Source organism: Oncorhynchus masou, chromosome 32 (assembly GCF_036934945.1).
Source record: "Oncorhynchus masou masou isolate Uvic2021 chromosome 32, UVic_Omas_1.1, whole genome shotgun sequence".
Taxonomy (NCBI): domain Eukaryota; kingdom Metazoa; phylum Chordata; class Actinopteri; order Salmoniformes; family Salmonidae; genus Oncorhynchus; species Oncorhynchus masou.
In genome coordinates, this window is record NC_088243.1 from 42,873,488 (window position 1) to 42,898,726 (window position 25,239).

The window sequence follows — 25,239 nt, forward strand, 5'->3', positions numbered from 1 at the left end:
TGCCATTTCACCTGTGATACGAGCGCTGTGTGTGTGTGTGTGTTGAAAGATGATTTGGAAGCTGGCCACTAGGCGCTGTGTGTGTGTGTGTGTGTATGGGGATGGAGGATGGCGTAGCGCTGTGTGTGTGTGTGTGTTTGTATATTTTTGTTTAAGCGAGCGCTGTGTGTGTGTGTGTGTGTTTGAGAAAACGCTGTGTGTGTGTGTGTAGCGCGCTGTGTGTGTGTGTGTGCGAGCGCTGTGTGTGTAAGCGAGCGCTGTGTGTGTGTGTGTGTGTAAGCGAGCGCTGTGTGTGTGTGTGCGAGCGCTGTGTGTGTGTGTGTGTGTGTGTGTGCGAGCGCTGTGTGTGTGTAAGCGAGCGCTGTGTGTGTGTGTGTGTGTGTGCGGCGCTGTGTGTGTGTGTGTGTGTGTAGCGCTGTGTGTGTGTGTGTGCGAGTGTGTGTAGGCGCTGTGTGTGTGTGTGTGTGTGTGTGTGTGTGCGAGCGCTGTGTGTGTGTGTGTGTGCGTGTAGCGTTGTGTGTGTGTAAAAAGGTGTGTTGTAAGCGAGCGCTGTGTGTGTGTTGTAGAGCGCTGTGTGTGTGTTGTAAGCGAGCGCTGTGTGTGTGTTGTAAGCGAGCGTTGTGGGTGTGTTGTAAGCGAGCGCTGTGTGTGTGTGAGAGAGCACTGTGTGTGAGTGAGAGAGCACTGTGTGTGTGTGAGAGAGCACTGTGTGTGAGTGAGAGAGCACTGTGTGTGTGTGAGAGAGCACTGTGTGTGAGTGAGAGAGCACTGTGTGTGAGTGAGAGAGCACTGTGTGTGAGTGAGAGAGCACTGTGTGTTCAGCCATTTCACCTGTGATACAAGTCAATTCTCAATGTCCGTTCATGTCTGAGGAAGTTGAAAGGTGATTTGGAAGCTGGCCACTAGGGGCAACAGTAAGAGCTGTTACCTTCAAGTAGGTTTTCGGTTTTGCTATGCTGTTGTGTATGGGGATGGAGGATGGGCGTAAGCATCTGCCTCTGGTGCCAAAGGTTCGAATCCAGTGATGGAAAGTTGTTTTTTATATTTTTGTTTTAAGCCTATCTCAAGTCTTAACCCTTACCTTAACCATTCAGAATGAATGCCTAAACATAACCTTAAATACTTTGACATATGAAGTTTTGAACAATTTCGAAATGTGATGTTTGAGAAACATGGATGAACGTCTAATTCTGACGTGAGACTGTGAGAGCTTGTTGTGTGTTTGTGTAGACACGCTTCACCTGCCATCAAAGACGATTTTTCCCCGAACACAAAAGAAGCTACCGCTTCATACTTCTCATGCAAATTACTGTATGGGGAAAGTTTGTTGTCATTGGCGAAGCTTCACTTCCTCCTCTTCTCTCTCTTTTTAAGATGCTCTTCATTCTCTTGCTCCTCAAATGTTGGTATAATGAATTTGGCATTCTCTCTCCTTCCTCTCTCCATTTCTCGCTTTTTCTTCCAGAATACTTTCTGGGGAGTCACTCTCAGGACACTAATGTAAACAGAGTGTGTTGCACCACTGCCAAGCTCCAGCATGCTTTTGTTTCCCCTGGGTGGATTAATTGACAGACGGTGCCAGGGCCTGTGGGTTTGAGTGGCGTAACCACCGATGTCACCGGGGGCTAAGCTGTTGATCTGCTTGTAAAAGTCTGTTGCAGAAATAGGTTTCTGGCCTTCATGTGCTAATAAAGTGGTCTCCGAGAAGGAGTGCTGATCTAGGATCAAGTCCACCCCCTGTAACCTTATTATGATGTACATCATTAACTAAAAGGCAAAACCGATCCTAGATCAGCACTCTAGATTCACAGGCCCAGGGGCGGTATGTATCAAGCATCTCCGAATAAGAGTGCTTTTCTAGCATCATGTCTCCTCTGTCGTTGTAATGCTATTCATTATTATCTCAAAGGCCAAACTCATCCCAGTTCAGCATTCCTCCTCATTATGAATACAGACCCTGGTCTTTCCTGTGGTCTGAATAAATGGACCCAGCATGTAGTGACTGGGTAAGGTCTGACCAGCTCTTGGCAGGTAATTACGTGTAATACTGTTATGGCTTATGGTTAGCCTAATGGAGGTACATTTTATGAACTATAAAGGACTCATATTGAGATTAACGGCTACTATGTTAACATGTAGTGTGTGTGTGTGCGCGCTTTCTTGCTCTCCACTTTGTCTACATTGGGAGTCTGGGCTGCATCATGTTAGCTCCTCGCTCATGCTGCACAGATGTTAAAACTACTTGCGTCGAGCAATCCCGGATCCGGGATCCTATTTATAGCCTCAAGCTCATTAGCATAACGCAACGTTAACACACTTGACTAATGCGGCCAGGCATGGAGAAATGTTTAAACTGTTCATTACTGTTTGTAGAACACTGTAAAGCTAAAAGATACCGGTAGCGTCCAGCATTTGCTAGCTTACAGCTATCATCAATTCATTACCCTGGTACTTTGTTTTTGATAATATGCAAACTGTAATGCAAAATAATACTGATTTCAAAGCTGATTGCCACCAAAACGTTATTCATTAACTTAATCGGTCTCTCTCACACGCCTCTCCCAAACATTTATCTATTGCAGTGGTTTCCAAACTAGGAGTCGCAACTAGGAGTCGCAACCCTATATGGGGTCGTCTGATATGAAAATGGGTTGTGGGAGAATTCCTAAAATAATACAGTAAAAATAATACATTTAAAATGTTTTTTTTTTATAATCAATCCTCAGTTTGTTTTTACAATATATAATTGATAATATATCAACTGGGAATGTAGCTTCTTCAATAGGAGAGAGAGAGAAAATGTCTGCTCCAAGCTGTTGCGCATACAAAATGCTGCTGGCACCCAGCCATACAATGGCGCGATGTGATCTTTCTCGCTCATTTTTCAAAATAAAAGCCTGAAACTGTCTAAAGACTGTTCACACCATGGGGAAGCCGTAGGAAAAGGAATATGGTTGATATCCCTTTAAATGGAGCGAAGGCAGGCTATGGAACATGGAGCTTTCAAAATAGAGGCCACTTCCTGGTTTGATTTTCCTCAGGTTTTCACCTGCAATATCAGTTATTTTATACTCACAGACAATATTTTGACAGTTTTGGAAAGTTTAGAGTGTTTTCTATCCTAATCTGACAATTATATGCACATTCTAGATTCTGGGCCTGAGAAATAGACAGTTTAATTTGGGTACGTTTTTCATCCAAACTTCAAAATACTGCTCCCTACACTCAACAGGTTAACACTTTTTTGTTTACTTCATGATTCCATATGTGTTTCATCGCATGCAAGACCAAGGGAGTAATCTATCTCGTCACCTGTTCATGTGGAAAAGCCTATGTAGGACAAACGAAAAGACCATTTATACAACGCATAGCTGAACACTGCAGCTCAATCAGGTTTAAGAACATGGACTATCCAGTAGCAGCTCACTTTGTTGAAGCTAACCATCCCATCTCCTCCCTCAAATACACAGGTATTGAGTATGTTGCTCTACCAAGGAGAGGAGGAAACATTGAGATCCTACTACTACAAAGACAGGCTTACTGGATATCCTATCGAAAAACATTGACCCCCAGTGGTCTGAATATTGACTTTGATCTCAGGCCCTTGTTATGAGCACTTTTATTCCCTCTTTTTATAAAATGTAAAAATATTTTTTTTTACAGCTTATTAGCGTACACCTAATATGTTCCCCCTGTTGATGATTCTCATTATACTTCAAGGTTGAACCAAAAGATTACATGTAACAAAAATGATATACGAAATTGTGTGAAATTGAATTAATCAATAATGTATGTTGACGCTAATATGATGTACAGTATTCCATTAAGGTTCTATATGATAACAGTATAATATATAACAGTTTCACTAATTAATTTTAATTAACTTAATCATTATGACACATAATGAGGAAGATTTTCCCATAATGTTAAGCAATGATGCACTGGGTTTGAAGGTAGGCCTTGAAATACGTCCAGAGGTACACCTCCAATTGACTCAAAGGATGTCAATTAGCCTATCAGAAGCTTCTAAAGCCATGACAAAATTTTCTGGAATTTTCCAAGCTGTTTAAAGGCACAGTCGACTTAGTGTATGTAAACTTCTGACCAACTGAAATTGTGATACAGTGAAATAATCTGTCTGTAAACAATTGTTGGAAAAATTACTTGTGCCATGCACAAAGTAGATATCCTAACCCACTTTCCAAAACTATAGTTTGTTCACAAGACATTTGTGGAGTGGTTGAAAAACAAGTTGAAATGACTCCAACCTAAGTGTATATATTTCTGTCTGGACTTTTACCACATTTTGTTGTGTTACAGCCTGAGTTTAAGATTGATTAAACTGACATTTTGTGTCACTGGCTTACACGCAATACCCAATCATTTCAAAGTGGAATTATGATTTTAGAAATGTTACTAATGTTTTGTAGATGTTTGCACTTTTGGTGACTTGACCTACATTGTATGAGCTATGAAAATGACTAACTCATGATTCATGGCTTTAATGGTGTGTGGGGGTGATTCTTATGACATTGACACCAGTAAGATTTCAGTTTGATTTCATCCTAAACTTTGACTGTAGCTTTCAAATTATATTTCACTTTATATTTTCTGACAAAACAACCACTCAAGAGTTTAACAGTATGAGGCCAACAGTATGACTCCCATCTGACCATCTATTCTTCTTTCCCAGATCGTATTTTTGGCTTTTGTGGTTTCAGTTGGGCCTCTGTGGATCTTAATGAAGTAGTTTATACACAGTGAAAAAAATTGGGAAACAGTGTAATATTTTGGCAGCTGTGCAATCTTTTGGAAGTGGCGTGTTCCAGCTGTGCATATGTTTGCCATGTTATTAATGCTACTGTAGGTTGAGTTTACATGTGATCATTTCTGTAGACAGGCACTCTCTCTTAGATGTCATTGTGCATCATGGCTTTATGATAACAGATGCACTAAGACCTACTGTACTAGGCCTACTTTTCAAGTTGAGTAACTGTGTGTGTGCGACTTGTGCTTGTGTGCAATGCGTGTGCATGTGAACTCCCAGCAAACGTGGCCCCTGGTCGTCTCACTCTCAACAGCCTCCTACTGTTTTCCCCTCCCGGTCTCCCTCCCCAGACGTACGGTATGGGTGGAGAGAGCCTGCGCTGCCTGACAGAGAAGCTGCGCATTGTGATCCACTCCCTGACCATGGGCATCCAGGTCCGCTGGAGGGTGAACCCCTACGACGGGCAGACTGCCACCAGGCTGCCGGCCAGCGTGCTGCAGGTGGTGCTAGAGCTCATCACCTCCGCCAAGGGCCTCTTCTCTCTGCTCAACAGGTACAGTAAACAACCCTGTTTTTTATTTGGCCAATTATTGGCAAAAGAGCTGATCCGATTGGTCAAAACACCAATTAGTGGAAATAATAGACATTAAAGAGAGACATCTTCATCGTCTTGTGCTCACGGTCTGTGTCCAGGTACCAGTTTGCCCAGCTGAGTGCTTACACGACCAGTAGGACCATCATCACCCACTGTAAAGAGCTGGGGACCACAGTACACAAGGTACGTCTACTACTCCAATGGGCATCAAACAAAACAGACAGAAACCAGGAGAAACACTTGTTTTTATGAAATAAGAAATGGTTGTTTTCGTTTTGCTACAGATATTAAACTGTGGCAGCCGCACATGTGATGAGACAAAAAAGTTAGTGCCGAAAGCGTCCATGCAGATAGCTACCCGGACTATTTGATTAACTATTTAATTAGCTATTTAGCAGTCTTTCAGGCATGGCTGTTCATGTTTTCTTAGTGTAGGCACTCACTGCTTTATACCAATTTGAGTAATGTTGTTTACCTAATAGGTAGGAGTAAACTAACCAGGGAAAACTCTCGGCCTTATAAACAACATTTTTAAAAATTACACATTGAATGAGTGGCCTAAATATTCTAGTTTGACCAAACAATACATACCAGATTTTTGTTTTGTTTTTAGAGGAAGTGTACACGAGGCAGGCCAGCTGCTTGTGTGTTAAAACGCATGCAGCCAACTTCCAAAGAGGAACCACCACTGTGTTTGTTTGGTTTGCTAGTTTAATCAGCCACCTAACACGGCACGACAACAGTAATCTCACTCCTCTGCTATTGTGGAACTCTTGTATAAGCACCGACCATGCATGCATTCTTTATCTCCAGCATACTTGGAATAGTTTAGGTTCAGGCACCTTGAAGAAGCACGGGTTGACTGTCGAAGGAGTCTCTTGCTGTTGTTGATATTCCGTGTTTGTTATTTTTGTGATGGGAAATGTTGTACTAGTGGGGAAGGTGGATGAATGTGTTAAACTGGTTACTTGTGACTCGTGAGAAAGACAGCCCTGGATCTTTCCGTAGATAGTGCCTGGGGGAGGAGAGAGAGTTGGCGACCGGGGGAGGGAGTGAGAAGCAGGGACAGAGGAGAGAGAGCTGATGGAAAGGTTTACTGATACTCAACTTGTGTAATTCCCTGTAGTTCACCTGCTGTGGCCTGCAGTGCAGTCGTGAGACACCGATAGATAGATAGACAGACAGAGAAAGAGGACCCCAAGGTATTATATTTAGTGCTCTTACTTATAGCCCTATTTGCAACTCTGGATTGTCTCCAGCCAAGGTAGGTAATTGCTCCTCTGTAGCTGTTTTTGTTTCTTTATTGCAGTAGCTAACTGGTTTGTCTGCTTGTTTGTGGTGCGCACAGTTTGTGTCAATTTAGAACGGGTCTTCCATCATTGTAAGTTTGTTTTCTTGTAGAAAATTGCTTTGCTTTTTGTTTGCTCTCTCGCTTTTTTGTGGTCCTCTTTTAGTTGTTTGCATTAAAACATAAGAGACGTGATAATAGACTTGACCTCTTCTTCACAAACCAATACAAAGCTCTTTAAAACGGACTCAAAAGCTTTGCGGTGTGCACACTCATTCGGTACATTCACTGTGCTCCAACGGTAATAATAGCACATTGTTGAAGCCAATTCATGAATATGACTGACTTTCTCTTGAGTAAAGCAGCATAGAAATACAATCGACAGTCTACTCACACGATTTCTATGGTAAGAACCCACTACCCCTCAGAAGGGAAGGAAGGTGGGAAGTGAGTGTGTGTGATGGGGTCTGCATTAGAACAATGAAGGCCCTTGAGGGATGTTGATGCTTTCTACGGGTATTTTCTCCAGCCAAAGGCTGGCTTTTGTATGAAGTCTGTCCAAACATGAGACTTAAAGTAATTAGTGCATGACTTTGTCAGACTTTGTCATTACGCCAGATTGTTTTGACGGTGGATTGTTCTACGCTGAAGTTACTGGTCATTGTTTGGTTGGTTCCTGTTTTTGGACCCAGTGAGCAACCACTGCCCGCTTCTATTGTGTGTTTTAGGGGTAAGTTGAGCCATCCTTGTTTCTAGGAAACCATACACAAAATGCATAATTTAATTTTAAAAGTACAAAGTGTTGGTTAGGTGTTAAGCCTGTGTTAAAAGATGCTTAAAATGATTCAGACAAAAAAAAGCGATTTGTGTTTGGGGAAATAAAGATGGTTTATTACACATAGACATGGTTTTAAAAGTGACTGGGAATATTTTAGTTCCGTATAGAAATGTGTCAGGCAGCTTAACTTACCCTGTCCCACAGCTCTCATTACCCCATAACTGGGGTAAGTTGTGCCTAGAGACTGCTTTTGTTGGATAAGCTATGGTTTTAAAAATGTTTACGTGAATTCTGATTATTTCCAGGGATACACAACCTGCTCAAATATATGTACACATTGTTAGAAAGAATACTATATTTCCCATGACGGAGTGATGCTAAATGTAAAAAAAAAAAAAAAAAAATTAAAACTTACCCCACTCTCCCCTAAATAATAAATATATAGGCCATTTAGCAAACGCTTATATCCAAAGTGACCTACTGTACACGCATGCATACATTCTAGGTACCAGTGGTACCGGGAATCAAACCCACTATGCTGGTGTTGCAAGAGCCATACTCTACCAACTGAGCGACAGAGGACCTATAGTCATAGGCCTCTATCATAGGTAGGAATATGTGTATCATTGAGAGATGCTGGATATTAAGGGGTCGGGATCCAAGACTCGGGTGCTTGCGGAAGGCAGCTTTGTAAGTGCAATCACTTGAGTCTCAAGGCAAGGTAGTTGAGAGTTAAGACAGAAAGGACCGAGTGATGTCCTTCACAGCAGGTTTTGTACAGCGGTTTTGTCGTTGGAAAAAAATAAAAATAAGCGTACAGCATATGTCTGAAGTTTATAAGGAATTTCTATTACACTCACTAAAAATAACGTAGGACATCCAGACAGGTGGGTTGGTCCTCTGTCCATCTCTCAAGGCATCATTTATCAAGTTGATGGCTCTAGTAAGGTCGGCAGAATACACGCTCACACACACACACCCCATCCCCCTCCCCTGCGTACAACAAAGTTAGCCCTTGGCAACAAACACAAATGTCAAATCTAATGTGACCTTGTTTCAGAGACTGATGCTTTCAATGATTATTACTTTGCTTCTTTCTAGAGAATTGGTTAATCTGTAACAAGAACAAGGGCCAGACAGATCGTCCCAAAAGACACCCAATTCCTATATAGTGCACTACTTTTGACCAGAGCCTTATGGGCCATCCTTGTTTCCTTGCTATGTAGGGAATAGGGGTGCCATTTGGGACGCAAACCATGTCTCTCAGGGTCCTCATAGAAAATAAAGGACTCTCTTTCATTTCCGGCATGTATGAAATGTATGTATGGATGTGTGGTGCATTTATGTGTGTTTGTGCTCGTGTGTGTACGCTCGCTCTCTCTCTCTCTCTCTCTCGCTCTCGCTCTCTCTGTAAGTACGTGTCCACCCGCCTCCCTCCCTCCCCACTCACAGGGTTTATTTTCCTTGGTGCCCTGAAGGATTTTGTTGGGCCAGGAGTAAGCTGCTGTGATCCTATAGTGCTCCACTGACTAGTGGCTCTGTAGGAATCTAGTGGATAGGCTCAATCGGTACTCTTCTAACTCTGTAGGACTGGAGAGTACAGGACAAGATCGGACTGGAACTGGTTAGAGCAACAGCAAGCAAAGTCCACTACAGAGAGTGGTACATACTGGACAGAGAGAGAGAGCGTGTGTGTGTGGGGGGGGGGGGAAGAGAACAAAGATTCTCAATTCAGCTAATTTAAACGTGGGGAGAGGATCAAGCAAGAGTTGCTTGAAGGAGTCGTATTGAGGTATGTGAGAAGGAGATGGCTAACATAATGCAAAGCCTTTAGTGTTTACATCTACGTTTCCAATGGCCTGATGGTAATAATACAGAAGCGTGACAGTACATAGGCTACTGTAGTTTAGTTCATTGAGTATGGCTTCTCTAAGATGTTATGCAGCGTGGAGCTTCTTACTACGGGGAAATGGGGATACCTTAGTCAGTTGCACAACTGCATTCAACTGAAATGCGTCTTCTGCATTCAAGCCAACCCCTCGACATCAGGGAGGTCTGGTTAGTGGTCTGGTTGACATACTACAGTGCATTCGGAAAGTATTCGGACCCCGTGACTTCCTCCACATTTCGTTACTTTACAGCCTTATTCTAAAATGTATAATTTGTCAATCTACACTGTCACAATGACAGTGAAAACAGGTTTCTAGACATTTTAAACGGATACCTTAATTACATAATTATTCAGACTCTCGAAATTAAGCTCAAGTGCATCCTGTTTCCATTGATCATCCTTTGTTTCCACAACTTGATTGTAGTCCACCTGTGGTAAATTCAATTGATTGGATATGATTTGGAAAGGCACACACCTGTCTATGTAAGGTCCCGTAGTTGACAGTGCATGTCCGAGCAAAAACCAAGCCATGAAGTCAAAGGAATTGTCTGTAGAGTGCTGAGACAGGATTGTGTCGAGGCCCAGATCTGGGGAAGAGTGCCAAAAAATGTCTGCAGCATTGAAGATCCCCAAGAACACAGTGGCCTCCATCATTTCTTAAATGGAATAATTTTGTAACCACCAAGAACCTTCCTAGAGCTGGCTACCTGGCAATCGGGGGAGAAGGGCCTTGGTCAGGGAGGTGACTAGAGTTCCTCTGTGGAGATGGGAGAACCGTCCAGAAGGACAATCATCTCTGCAGCACTCCACCAATCAGGCCTTTATGGTAGAGTGGCCAGACGGAAGCCACGGCTCAGTAAAAAGCACATGACAGCCCGCTTGGAGTTTTCCAACAGGCACCTAAAGGAATCTCAGACCATGAGAAACCAGATTCTCTGATCTGATGAAACCAAGATTGAACTTTTCGGCCTGAATGCCAAGCGTCACGTCTGTAGGAAACCAGGCACCATCCCTACAGTGAAGCATGGTGGTGGCAGCATCGTGCTGTGGGGATGTTGTTCAGCGGCAGAGCCTGGGAGACTAGTCAGGATCGAGGGAAAGATGAACGTAGCAAAATACAGAGAGATCCTGCTCCAGAGTGCTCAGGACCTCAGACTGGGTTGAAGGTTCACCTTCCAACACGACAATAATCCTAAGCATACAGCCAAGACAACTCGGGATTGGCTTCGGGACAAGTCTCTGAATGTCCTTGAGTGGCCCAGCCGGAGAGCGGACTTGAACCCGATCGAATAGGACTGTGGGCTCTCCTCCGTGGCTGACGTGAGTAAGACATTTAAACATGTTAACCCTCGCAAGGCTGCTGGCCCAGACGGCATCCCTAGCCGCGTCCTCAGAAGCATGCGCAGACCAGCTGGCTGGTGTGTTTGGACATATTCAATCTCTCCTATCCCAGTCTGCTGTCCCCACATGCTTCAAGATGGCCACCATTGTTCCTGTACAAAAGAAGGCAAAAGAAACTAAACTAAATGACTATCGCCCCGAAGCACTTTCTTCTGTCATCATGAAGTGCTTTTGAGAGGCTAGTGAAGGATCATATCACCTCCGCCTTACCTGTCACCCTAGACCCACTTCAATTTGCTTACCGCCCAAATAGGTTAACAGACAATGCAATTGCCATAACACTGCACACTGCCCTAGCCCATCTGGACAAGAGGAATAACTACGTCAGAATGCTGTTCATCATTGAGCTCTGGGTCTGACTTCCTGACAGACCACCCCCCAGTTGGTAAAGGTAGGAAACAACACCACTTCTCTGATTCTCAACACAGGGTCCCACAAGGGTGCATGCTCAGCCCCCTCCTGTACTCCCTGTTCACCATGACTGTGTGTCCACGCACGCCTCCAACTCAATCATGAAGTTTGCAGATGTCGCAACAGTAGTAGGCTTGATTACCAACAACAACGAGACAGCCTACAGGGAAGAGGTGAGGGCCCTGGCGCAATGGTGCCAGGAAAATAACCACTCCCTCAATGTCAACAAAACGAAGGCGCTGATTGTGGACTTCAGGAAACAGCAGAGGGAGCATGCCTCTATCCACATCGACGGGGCCGCAGTAGAGAAGGTGGAAAGCTTCAAGTTCCTCAGCGTAAACATCACTGACCATCTGAAATGGTCCACCCACACAGACAGTGTGGTGCAATAGCACCTCTTCAACCCCAGTAGGCTGAATAAATTTGGCTTGGCCCCTAAGACCCTCAAACTTTTACAGATGCACGATTGAGAGCATCCTGTTGGGCTGTATCACCGCCTGGTATGGAAACTGCTCCGCCCGCAACCGCAGGGCTCTCCGTAGGGTGGTACGGTCTGCCCAACGTATCACCGGGGGAAAACTGCCTGCCCTCCAGGACACCTACAGCACCCAATGTCACAGGAAGGCCAAAAAGATCATCAAGGATATCAACCACCCGAGCCACGGCCCGTTCACCCTACTATCATCCCGAAGGCGAGGTCAGCATAGGTGCTTCAAAGCTGGAACTGAGAGACTGAAAGAAGCTGTTTTTCTCAAGGCCATCGGACTGTTAATTTGCCATCACTAGCCGGCCTCCACCCGACTACTCAACCCTGCACCTCAGAGGCTGCTGCACTATATACATAGACATGGAATCCCTGGCCACTTTAATAGTGACCCAACACTTTAACGAGTCACTCTAATAATGAGTAAAACAGCATGTAAACATCTCAGTACCAACCAAAAGTTTTTACACACCTACTCATTCAAGGTTTTTTCTTTATTTAAAAAAAACGTTTTATATTGTAGAGTAATAGTGAAGACATCAAAACTATGAAATAACATATATGGAATCATGTAGTAACCAAAAAAGTGTTAAACAAATCAAAATACATTTTATATTTGAGGTTCTTGAAAGTAGCCACCCTTTGCCTTGATGACTGCTTTGCACACTCTTGGAATTCTCTCAACCAGCTTCATGAGGTGGTCACCTGGAATGCATTTCAATTAACAGGTGTGCCTTGTGGAATTTCTTCCCTTCTTAATGTGTTTGAGCCAATCAGTTGTGTTGTGACAAGGTAGGGGTGGTATACAGAAGATAGCCCTATTTGGCAAAAGGCCAAGTCCATATTATGGCAAGAACAGCTCAAATAAGCAAAGGGAAATGACGGTCCATCATTACTTTAAGACATGAAGGTTGGTCAATACGGAACATTTCCAGAACTTTGAAAGTTTCTTCAAGTGCAGTCGCAAAAACCTTCAAGCGCTACGATGAAACTCTCTCTCATGAGGACCGCCCCAGGAAAGGAAGACCCAGAGTTACCTCGTGTGCAGAGGATAAGTTCATTAGAGTTAACTGCACCTCAGATTGCAGCCCAAATAAATGCTTCACAGAGTAACATCTCAACATCAACTGTTCAGAGGAGACTGTGTGAATCGGGCCTTTTTATGATCGAATTACTGCAAAGAAACCACTAAAGGACACCAATATTAAGAAAAGACTTGCTTGGGCCAAGAAACATGATCAATGGACATTAGACCGGTGAGATTCTGTCCTTTGGTCTGATGAGTCCATATTTGAGATTTTTGGTTCCTACCGCTGTGTATTTGTGAGACACAGAATGGGGGTGCTTTGCTGCTGACACTCTGATTTATTTAGAATTGAAGGCACACTTATTCAGCATGGCAACCACTGTATTCTGCAGTTATATGCCATCCCATCTGGTTTGTGCTTAATGGGACTATAATTTGTTTTTCAACAGGACAATGACCCACCACACCTCCAGGCTGTGTAAGGGCTATTTAACCAAGAAGGAGAGTGATGGAGTGCTACATTTTGGGGCGGCAGGTAGCCTAGTGGTTAGAGCGTTGGGCCAGTAACTGAAAGGTTGCTAGATCGAACCCCCGAGCTGACAAGGTAAAAAATCTGTTGTTCTACCCCTGAACAAGGGGTGCCCTACCACTTCGCTACTGAGCCGTTGTTGCTCCTAGATGTTTCCACTTCACAATAACAGCACTTAGTTGACTGGGGCAGCTCCAGCAAGGCAAACATTTTACTAACTGGCTTGTTTGAAAGGTTGACGGTGCCACGTCATGTTAAAGTCACTGAGCTCTTCAGTAAGGCCATTCAACTGCCAATGTTTGTCTATGGAGATTGCATGTCTGTGTGCTTAATTTTATATTTCTGTCAGTAACGGGTGTGGCTGAAATATCCAAATCCATTAATTTGAAGCGTCCACATATCTTTGTGTATGCACCTTAAACTGACTGATTTTTTTATTAAGTTACTTAGATTGATGTACATGAGTCAATAGACTCCTAAGCATTTTAAACCGACACCAGTGTCAACGACGACTCCTCACTTTGATCACTCATGCTACAGTATACAATGAAGGGAAATGAGACATTTGAATTTAAAATATAAATTGTTTCCCGATTTTTAATGCAAAGCTTTCTCAAGCCTTTGCCTTGCATCATAAGTTAGCATTTGTAGTTCATTAAGGTGAAAGTTTTATTGTATTTAGAATTTGGAGTAATTATCAAATATAGAGGAAGGAGAAAATGAACACTTGCTTTTTGTAGTCCCTTCACCATCCATTTAAAGAGATATATGCTCCTAATATTTCACATGGGTTGGTTCAGTGCAGACCTGGGTTCAAATATGGTTTGAAATCATTTCAAATGCTTAAGCTGGGCTTGATTGAGCTTGCCTGGCGCAATGGAAGTAAAACAATAGTTGCAAAAAAGCAAACCCTACCCATCTGTTACTTTAGACAGGCTAAAGCAAATTGTAATTATATATTGGAAATATTTCAAATAGTTGTTTAACCCAGGTCTGGGTTGTTTGGTGTTAGTGTGTTGAAGAAGTGTAATGAGATCCACCCTAGGTATGTCCCTCTGTCTTTTAATAGCTTTTTCTTGTCTGCTCTGCTAACAGGGAACACGTTCTGTCTAATTTGGTCAAGAGCAAAAATACACACGAAGAGGCACAGTGACAAAGTGAACAGAGGTACATAGAAACACACATTTCTGTATCAAGAAGGGGCTTACAGTGCCTTCAGAAAGCATTCATATCCCTTGATTTATTCCACATTTGTTGTGTTACAGCCTGAATTCAACATTTATTTAAAAAATAAATGTTTAATTTGTTTGTACTTTTGTGGTTCGATCATAAAGGCCCGACTCACACAGTCTCCTCTGAACAGTTGATGTTGAGATGTTACTCTGTGAAGCATTTATTTGGGCTGCAATCTGAGGTGCAGTTAACTCTAATGAACGTATCCTCTGCACAAGAGGTAACTCTGGGTTTTCCTTTCCTGGGGCGGTCCTCATGAGAGACAGTTTCATCGTAGCGCTTGAAGGTTTTTGCGACTGCACTTGAAGAAACTTTCAAAGTTCTGGAAATGTTCCATATTGACCGACCTTCATGTCTTAAAGTAATGATGGACCGTCATTTCCCTTTGCTTATTTGAGCTGTTCTTGCCATAATATGGACTTGGCCTTTTGCCAAATAGGGCTATCTTCTGTATACCACCCCTACCTTGTCACAACACAACTGATTGGCACAAACACATTAAGAAGGGAAGAAATTCCACAAGGCACACCTGTTAATTGACATGCATTCCAAGTGACCACCTCATGAAGATGGTTGAGAGAATGCCAAGAGTGTGCAAAGCAGTCAAGGCAAAGGGTGGCTACTTTCAAGAACCTCAAATATAAAATGTATTTTGATTTAACACTTTTTTGGTTACTACATGAGTCCATATATGTTATTTCATAGTTTTGATGTATTCACTATTACTCTACAATGTAAAACATTTTTTAAAAGAATAAAGAAAAACCCTTGAATGAGTAGGTGTGTCCAAACTTTTGACTGGTACTGTAAGTATTCACACTCCTGAGTCAATACTTTGTAGAGGCAACATTGGCAGTGATTACAGCTGTGAGTCTTTCTGGGAAAGTCTCTAAGAGCTTTCTACACCTGTATTGTGCAACATTTGCCCATTTTATTATTTTCAAAATCCTCCAAGCTCTATCAAATTGGTTGTTGATCATTGCTAGACAACCATTTTCAGGTCTTGCCATAGATTTGTATGTATACTGAACAAAAATATAAACAGAACATGCAACAATTCTAAAGATTTTACTGAGTTACAGTTCATAGAAGGAAATTAGTCACTTGAAATGAAGAAATTGGGATGTGGATGTCCTGGGCTGGCGTGGTTACAGGTGGTCTGCGGTTGTGAGGCCTGTTGGATGTACTGCCAAATTCTCTAAAACGACGTTGGAGGCGGCTTATGGTCGAGAAATTAACATTAAATGATTTGGCAACAGCTCTGTTGGACATTCCTGCAGTCCGCCTGCCAATTGCACACTCCCTTAAAACTTGAGACATCTGTGGCATTGTTTTGTGTGACGAAACTGCCCATTTTAAAGTGATCTTTTATTTTCCCCAGCACAAGGTGCACCTGTGTAATGATCATGCTGTTTAATCAGCTTCTTGATATGCCACACCTGTCAGGTGGATGGATTATCTTGGCAAAGGAGAAATGCTCACTAACAGGGATGAAAACAAATTTGTGCACAACATTTCAGCGGAATATGCTTTTTGTGCGTATGCAACATTTCTGGGATCTTTTATTTCAGCTCATGGAAAATGGGGCCAACACTTCACATGTTGCATTTCATATTTCTGTTCAGTACAGATTTAAGGCAAAACTGTAACTTGGGTTACTCAGGAACATTTACTGTTTTCTTGGTAAGCAACTCCAGTGTAGATTTGGCCTTGTGTTTTAGGTTTGTCCTGCTGAAAGGTGAATTAACCTCCCAGTGTCTGGTGGAAAGCAGACTTAACCAGGTTTTCCTCTAGGATTTCGCCTGTGCATAGCTCCATTTTCTTTTCATTTTTTTATCCTGAAAAACTCCCCAGTCCTTAACGATTACAAGCATACCCATAACATTATGCAGCCACCACTATGCTTGAAAATATGGAGAGTGGTATTCAGTAATGTGTTGTATTGGATTTGCCCCAAACACAACACTTTGTATTCAGGACAAAAAGTTAATTGCTTTGCCACATTGTTTGCAGTATTACTATAGTGCCTTAATGCAAACATGATGCTATTGGAATATTTTGAATCATGTACAGGCGTCCTTCTTTTCACTCTGTCAATTAGGTTAGTATTGTGGAGTAACAACAATTGTTGATCCATCCTCAGTTTTCTCCTGTCAAAACCATTCAACTCTAACAGTTTTAAAGTCACAATTGGCATCATGGTGAAATCCAGAAATCCCTGGGAGCAGAGTTAGAAAGGACGCCTGTATCTTTGTAGTGACTGGGTGAATTGAGAACATCCAAAGTGTAATTAATAACTTCACCATGCTCAAAGGGATATTCAATGTCTGCTACCAATAAGGTACTCTTCTTTGTGTGGCATTGGAAAACCTTCCTGTTTGAAATTCATTGCTCGACTGAGGGATCTTACAGAAAATTGTATGTGTGGGGTACAGAGAAGGTAGTCATTCAAAAATCATGTAAAACACACTGATTGCACATAGATTGAGTCCATGCAATTTAGTATGTGACTTGTTAAGCACATTTTTACTTCTGAATTTAGAGTTGCCACAACAAAGGGGTTGAGTACTTTTTTGACTCAAGACATTTCAGCTTTTTATTTTGTATCAATTAGAAAAGGAATCGGAAAAAAACAAAACATAATTCCAGTTTGACATGATGGGGTATTGTGTGTAAGCCAGTGACCAAAACAGGTCAGGGTTCCATAGCCGCAGGCTGAACAGTTGAAACTGAAGTAGCAGCACGACCAGGTGGACTGAGGACAGCAAACAGTCATCAGGCCAGGTAGTCCTGAGGCAAGATCCCAGGTCCTCCGGGAGGAGAGGGAGGATACTTAAATTTACCCAGGACACCAGATAAGACAGAAGAAATACTCCAGATATAACAAACTGACCCTAGCCCCCCCCCCCCTGACACAAATTATTGCAGTATAAATACTGGAGGCAGAGACGGGAGGGGTTGGGAGACGGGCCCCGTCCGAAAATACCCCCGAACCTTGCCAACCAGGCAGGATATCACAGCCCCCACAGGGATATCTTCAAACCACCAATTAAGACGAGTTTGAATATTATGAACCCTTGAGGGGTGCCAACCCGGACAGGAAAATCGTGTCAGTGACCCAAACCCACTCATGTGACGCACACCTCCTAGGGATTGCATGGAAGAGCACCAGTAAGCCAGTGACTCAGCCCCCATAATAGGGTTAGAGGCATAATCTCAGTGGAGAGAGGGGAACCGGCCAGGCAGAGACAGCAAGGGCGGTTCGTCGCTCCAGTGCCTTTCCGTTCACCTTCACACCCCTGGGCAAGACTACACTCAATCATAGGACCTACTGAAGAGATGAGACTTCAATAAAGACTTGAAGGTTGAGACCGAGTGTGCGTCTCTCACATGGATAGGCAGACCATTGTAGCATACGTGTAGGTATGTACGACAGGATCAAATCAGAGATTTAGGTAGGAGCAAGCCCATGTAATGCTTTGTAGGTTAGCAGTAAAACCTTGAAATTAGCCCGAGCCTTAACAGGAAGTCAGTGTAGAGGCTGGCACTGGAGTAATATGATCAAATTTTGGGGTTTTAGTCAAGATTTTAGCAGTCGTTTAGCACTAACTGAAGTTTATTTAGTGCTTTATCCGGGTAGCTGGAAAATAGAGAATTGCAGTAGTCTAATCTAGAAGTGATGAAAGCATGGATGAACTTTTCTGCATCATTTTTGCAATGTTACGTAGACAGAAAAAAGCTGTCCTTGAAACAGTCTTGATATGTTCGTCAAAAGAGATCAGGGTCCAGAGTAACGCCGAGGTCCTTCAGTTTTATTTGAGACGACTGTACAACCATTAAGATTAATTGTCAGATCCAACAGAAGATCTCTTTGTTTCTTGGGACCTAGAGCTAGCATCTCTGTTTTGGCAGAGTTTAAAAGTAAAAAAAATGCCGCCATCCAATTCCTTATGTCTGAAACACAGGCTTCTAGCGAGGGCAATTTTGGGGCTTCACCATGTCTCATCGAAATGTACACCTGTATATCGTCCGCATAGCAGTGAAAGTTAACATTATGTTTCCGAATGACATCACCAAGAGGTAAAATATATAGTGAAAATAATTGTGGTCCTAAAACAGAAACTTGAGGAACATTTGTCAGAGGACAACCATCCACAGAGACAAACTGATATCTTTCCGAAAGATAAGATCTAAACCAGGCAAGAACTTATCCATGTAGACCAATTTAGGTTTCCAATCTCGCCAAAGGAATGTGGTAATTGATGGCATCAAAAGCAGCACTAAGGTCTAGGAGCACGAGGACCGATGCAGAGCCTTGGTCTGACGCCATTAAAAGGTAATTTACCACCACCATGCATGCAGTTTCAGTGTTATGATGGGGTCTAAAACCAGACTGAAGCGTTTCATATACATTGTTCGTCTTCAGGAAGGCAGTGAGTTGCTGTTGCGCAAGAGCCTTTTTCTCAATTTGTTTTTGAGGAATGGGAGATTCGATATAGACCGATTTTGTTTTTTTATTTATTTATTTATTCTAAAAAAATATTTAAATATTTTTTATGTATTTTAATTTAAAAAAATATATATATTAAAAAATATATATTTAATTTATTTATTTTTATTTATGTTTTTATATTTTCTGGGTTAAGGTTTGGCTTTTTCAAGAGAGGCTTTATTACTGCCACTTTTAGTGAGTTTGGTACACATCCGGTGGATAGAGAGCCGTTTAATATGTTCAACATAGGAGGGCCAAGCACAGAAAGTAGCTCTTTCAGTAGTTTAGTTGGAATAAGGATGCAGCTTGAAGGCCATGACCATTTTCATGAATGTGCCAAGAGATATTAGATTTAAAAACTCCCTTGATCCTAGGTCCTGGAAGTGTTGTGCAGACTCAGGCCAACTGAGCTTTTGAGAAATACTCAGATTTAAAGAGGAATCTGTAATTTCATTTCTAATGATCATGATCTTTTCCTCAAAGAAGTTCATGAATTTAGCACTGCTGAACTGAAAGCCATCCTCTCTTGGGGAATGCTGCTTTTTGACTAGCTTTGCGACAGTATCACATTTTTTGGGGGGGGTATTCTCCTCAATTAAGGTATACTTAGCGATATGATGTAGATGCAGAAAGTAAATGCCATAGTGGGTCAATTTCCACAACAACTACGAGCGTTGAAGTGTTTAGGATCAACTTCTCCACTGTTTTGGTGCCATGGCTTCCACACCGTGCACATGCGCCGATACTGTGTGAGAGACTTGCATCTCACTATTTTTAATGTCTGCGGTGCTGCTCGTAGCAACGCAATTTCACTGAGTCTACCTTTAAGCGCAGGGACATTTTTGTCGTTTTGAAAGCAAATTTGTTGCAATTCTACAGATATTGCCATGCAGTTGAGAGAACATTTTGCTGTTTCAAAGCATATTTTCTGCAATTCCATGCATTTTGCAATGGCTTATGCTGTGTTCTTTTGCTCAAGCATAATAACCAAATCTATACTTCTAAATTCATTGTTTTGGAAATTTTCATTTGTCCTTTGCTGTCAAAGATTATATTCTTAAAAAATATACAGTGGCCAGTTTATTAGGTACACCACCCCGTTCACAAAAATGGTTATCTCCTACAGACAGTGAGTTACCCTGGCCGTGGCTTGTTAAATAAAGCAGGCAGCGACACATTCAATTACTATTCGATTGAATGTTAGAATGGGCAAAACCAAGTGACCTTAAGCAACTTTGAGCGTGGTATGATCGTCAATGCCAGTCTCTCCGATTCCAGTTTCTCATAAACAGCCTGCCTCCTGGGCTTTTCACACACACAGTCTGTCTAGGGTTTACCGAGAATGGAGCGACAACCAAAAAACATCCAGTCGGCATCAGTCTTGTGGGCGTTGATGAGAGGTTGAAGGAGAATGGCAACAATCGTGCAAATAATGGCACAGTACAACAGTGGAGTGCAGAATGGCATCTCGGAATGCACATCTCGCTGGTCCTTGTCACGGGTGGTCTATTGCAGCAAACAGACACACCGTGTTCCACTGCGATCTGCTAAAAACTAAAAGAAGCAGCTCCAGTGGGCACGCAATCGCCAACACTTGGACAATTGAGGAGTGGAAAAATAGTTTGCATTGAAAGCATTTTTCCATCCTGAAAAATATCAGATAAAGGGAACCTGAGGGAACATATAACACAACAATTACATACTTATTTCATTTATTTCACAAGCAAAGTAATGCAACACCCAATGCCCCCTTTGTGAAAAAGTAATTGCCCCCTTACACAGGCTCCTACTGTGGAATGCAGTGTTTGGTTTTCGCCAGGCATAATAGGACCAATGTTATATTTTTTGAATAATTTGTCCATAGAACATTCTTCCAAGAGTCTTGATCATCATCATCCAGGTGCTTCAAGGTGCTTTTGGCAAACTTGAGTTAACTTTTTGGATGACATGGGTCCCATTTATGCCTGGTGAAAATGCCTGGTGAAAACCCAACACTGCATTCCACAGCAAGAACCTTATACAAACGGTCAAACATGGTGGTGATTCTTTGCTGGCTGAATCATTTCAAATACTTTGGCTGTGCTTGATTGAGTTTGCCTGTTGCAATGGATTCAAGTCCCAAAAAGTGCAAACACCAACCACTGCAGGCAGGCAGGCTAAAGCAAATTCTCAGTATTTGAAAGGTCTGATAGAAACATTTTCTATTGTAACTGATACAGATTAGATGATGATCTCTAGGGAAGAGAAATGGGATACCTAGTCAGTTGCACAACTGAATGCGTTCAACCGAAATGTGTCTTCCGCATTTAACCCAACCCCTCTAAATCAGAGAGGTGCCGGGAAGCTGCCTTAATCGACATCCATGTCATTGGCGACCGGGAAGCAAGTGTTGTTGCCCTTGAGCAAGCAACTGCCTTGCGGAGTTGGTGGACAAAGTACCCAATTTGTCAATGGCTCAAGTAAAAGTCCTCCAGTAAAATAATACTTGAGTATAAAATATTAAATCTAGTTAAGTATCATAAGTATAAATCATTTCAAATTCCTTATATTAAGCAAACCAGACGGCACCATGTTCTTGCTTTTTAAATTTACAGATAGCCAGGGACATACTCGGACATAATTTACAAATGAAGCATTTGTATTTAGTGACTCCCCCAGATTAGAGGCAGTAGAGATGACCAGGGATGTTCTCTTGATAAGTGTGTGAATTGGACCATTTTCCTGTCTTGCTTCAAGACATTCAAAATGTAACATACTTTTGGGTGTAAGGGAAAATGTATGGAGTGGGAAATGTATGGAGTGAAAAGTACATTATTATCTTTAGGAATGTAGTGAAGTAAAAGTTGTCAAAAATACCCACAAAAAACAAAGTATTTTTTGACTTTCTACTAACCACATCTGTTTCAAAGACAACTACGAAGCACACACAACATCGATACCACACATGTAGATGAAGCACCGGTGTCCATTTCAAATCTTGCCCTCATACCATCATGGCCACCTAATCATCCCCAGCTTCCAATTGGCTCTTTCATTCCCCCCCCCCCCCCTCCCCTGTAACTATTCCACAGGTTGTTGCTTTAAATGAGAAAGTGTTCTCAGTCAACTTACCTGGTAAAATAAATATATTTGACATAACTATATTGGAGATATAGTTTTGCCTAACCTTGTGTTGGAGTAGGGGGGACTGTCTGATTTGCTGCAAGCACAGACACATATTTTCTCTGACACTTGTTTCAGTTCTCACTCAATCTTTCATTAAATTCCAATGAAGGCTCATTACATGTGTGAGAAGGCACAAAGCCTGAGGCCAAATTTCATGAAGGCTTTATTTATTATAAAAGTAATGGAGGCTTTTATATTCATTCTTCTGCTAAGAAGCAACCACAGTTTGTGCGAAACTCATGTTGAGGAAAAATTGAACATCGAAGTGGGGGGGCCTGTTATGAACAGGGCTGGGTGGTGGGTGCTGTGGTGCTTTGGGTCTGGCGTGTATCCGTGCAGTACACAAAGAGGAAGTGACACTGAGAAGTGAGCTTAGATTTACACTTGTGCTTTCTCTCACCATTACCCACCTGATCGAAGAGTAGTTTCAGGGCAGGCAGATTTTCACTCGGGTTGCGTCGGGTTGCGTTATGTAGGGATATGTAGGGAATAGGGTGCCAATTGGGACACTGGCCCCGGAGATGTCATATCCTGTTCTGTGGGTTCACAAATACAGAAGAAAAATGTATCATAGAGGAAGTTGTCAATAGCAGCCTTAGGGGGAAGTTGTCAATATCAGTCATACAGCTATGCTACAATGCGTCTAGTCCTACTCCTTCGATGTTATTAACCCATTGCTAGGGTATTGTAGCTATTTGGTCTTGCCTTTCACTTCTAATTTTAAAGAGGCATTCCGCTCCAAAATTAAAGTTTGGCCGATGTTGTCAGAGCTCAAAAGCGGTCTAATGTAGATCGTCCATGTCCCAGGCCATTTTGTTTTGTAGATGCAGCGATATGCCACAATCCGAAATTAGTAAATGTTTTTCCAGATGTGTGGTTCTTCGGGCTGAGGCATATACAACCAATTCAATGGGGTGTGGACTCGTTATGAAATTAGGCTACCTTTTGATGTAGGTAACCCGATGTAAATAAATCCAACTCAAGCGACTCTCTCTCTCTCTCTCTCTCTCTCTCCCTTTATCTCTTGCTTTCTCTCTCACGTCACACAACCTTTAATTAGTTAACTCTAATCCTAGCATTCACTGCTCACAGGAGTTCACAGGATTTACCCTCCCTCACAGGGCAACCCAGTTAAACACACACTCGCACTGTATCTCAAGGAAAAAATGTACCTCCCACTCGCTCCTCTATGTTGACATAACCTGGTATCCACATTGCGAAACAGTGACTTTGAATACAGTTGGTCTGCCTCTCTAAAAAGGTGTTTGTCAATGAAATGACGAGTAAGGTAAATACCGTGAGTGGCCTGGATGGCATGTGTCACAGTTAGTGTTAGCAGAGAGGATTGTGGGTGTTGTAGTGTTCCTAGTACTCTTGGATTGTCCACTTCCTGGTCTTTGGGAATGCCTCAGGCCTTTTTTATCAGAGAAAGTGGGACATGAAACCATCAGATCGTCCAATTGTCAAATGATACTGCTCTCTGCAAATGGTTTTTCGGTCTCAGCGGGTGTTTTGTATATTATTTGTAAGGTTTACACCTGTCCCTGATCTTGTTGTTTTCACTGTGCTCTTTTGACAGGATTCAACAGTTTACGAGAAAGAAAAGGACATCATCTCCATCGTGAGTATACTCATAGCCACTGTTTTCTTTCCCTCAACTACTGCCTTTTCTTAAAACTGTTCCTAATAATTAGTTCATTGAAAGAATTTTCTCTCTCTCACTGTTGTTTCTTCAATATGTCGATGTTTTGATTAAATCTGTCCCTACTCAAATACACCACATGACCAAAAGTATGTGGACACCTGCTCGTCGAACTCTCATTCCAAAATCATGGGCATTCATATGGAGTTGGTCCCCCTTTGCTGCTATAACAGCTTTCACTCTTCAGGAAAGGCTTTCCACTAGATGTTGGGGACTTGCTTCCATTCAGCAACGAGCATTAGTGAAGTCGGGCACTGATGTTAGGCAATTAGGCCTGGCTCGGCAGTTGGCATTCCAATTCATCCCAAAGTTGTTCGATGGGGTTGAGGTCAGGCCTCTGTACAGGCCAGTCAAGTTCTTCCACACCGATCTTGACAAACCATTCCTTTATGGACCTCGCTTTTTGCAGAGGGGAATTGTCATGCTGAAACAGGAAACGGCCTTCGCGAAACTGTTGCCTCAAATTTGGAAGCACAGAATCATCTAGAATGTAATTGTATGCTGTTGTGTTAAGACTTGCCTTCCCTTCACTGAAACTAAGGGCCCAATCCCTAACCATTAAAATCAGCCCCAGATCATTTTTCCTCCTCCACCAAACTTTACAGTTGGCACTATGCATTGGGGAAGTCGTGTTCTCCTGGCATCCGTCCAACCCAGATTTGACCGTCGGACTGCCAGATGGTGAAGCGTGATTCAGCACTCCAGAAAGTGCTTTTCCACTGCTCCAGAGTCCAATGGCAGTGAGTGTTGAAACTGAGGAAAGACTATGTTTTGCATGCTTCAGCACTCAGGGGTCCTGTTATGTAAACTTGAGTAGCCTACCACGTCTCGGCTGAGCCGTTGTTGAGCTTAGACGTTTCCGCTTCACAATAACAGCACTTATAGTTGACCGGGGCATCTCTTGCAGGGCAGAATTTTATGAATTGATTTGTTGGAAAGGTGGCATCTTATGACGGTGCCACGTTGAAAGTCACTGAGCTCTTCAGTAAGGCCATTCTACTGCCAATGTTTGTTTATGGAGATTGCATGGCTGTGTGTTCGATTTCACACACCTGCCAGCAACGGGTGTGGCTGAAATAGTCAAATCCAGTAATTTGATGGGGTGTCCACATACTTTGGTGTGTATATATAGTGTGTCTACTAGATGTGCAGTGCAACCCCCCAAAACTATTTTTATTGTAATTGTTTAATTTTAATGCTAGCAGCAACTTAATTTGAAGCATTTGATTTTGTACATCAAAATTTAGGAATGAAACATGGTGAAAGAAGGTTATATTATAAGCGTAGATCGTAAGCGGCAGTCATATCAGCGGCAGTCTTGTCAGAGGCGGTCTCTTCGCCAAAACAAAGACTTTTCTGGCGAGTTGTTCTGCATAGTTATTCGAGGGAGGAAAAAGAGGAAGGCTGCACATTACTCTCTCACTTGAGTATATTACCTAATTATTTTCAGATTCTTGTTTTACTCTTTTGTAGCT

The 25,239-nt window shown here is 42.4% G+C and overlaps 1 protein-coding gene across 1 annotated transcript in view; it reads left to right on the top strand.

The window, feature by feature from the left end:
* Nucleotides 1-25,239, top strand: part of LOC135526094 (connector enhancer of kinase suppressor of ras 2-like) — an 83,170-nt gene that overhangs the window by 21,516 nt on the left and 36,415 nt on the right. Inside the window, exons 3-5 of the mRNA XM_064954191.1 lie at nt 5,119-5,321; nt 5,462-5,546; nt 23,642-23,683. Coding sequence (XP_064810263.1) covers nt 5,119-5,321; nt 5,462-5,546; nt 23,642-23,683 — 330 coding nt within the window. The remainder of the gene's footprint in view (nt 1-5,118; nt 5,322-5,461; nt 5,547-23,641; nt 23,684-25,239) is intronic.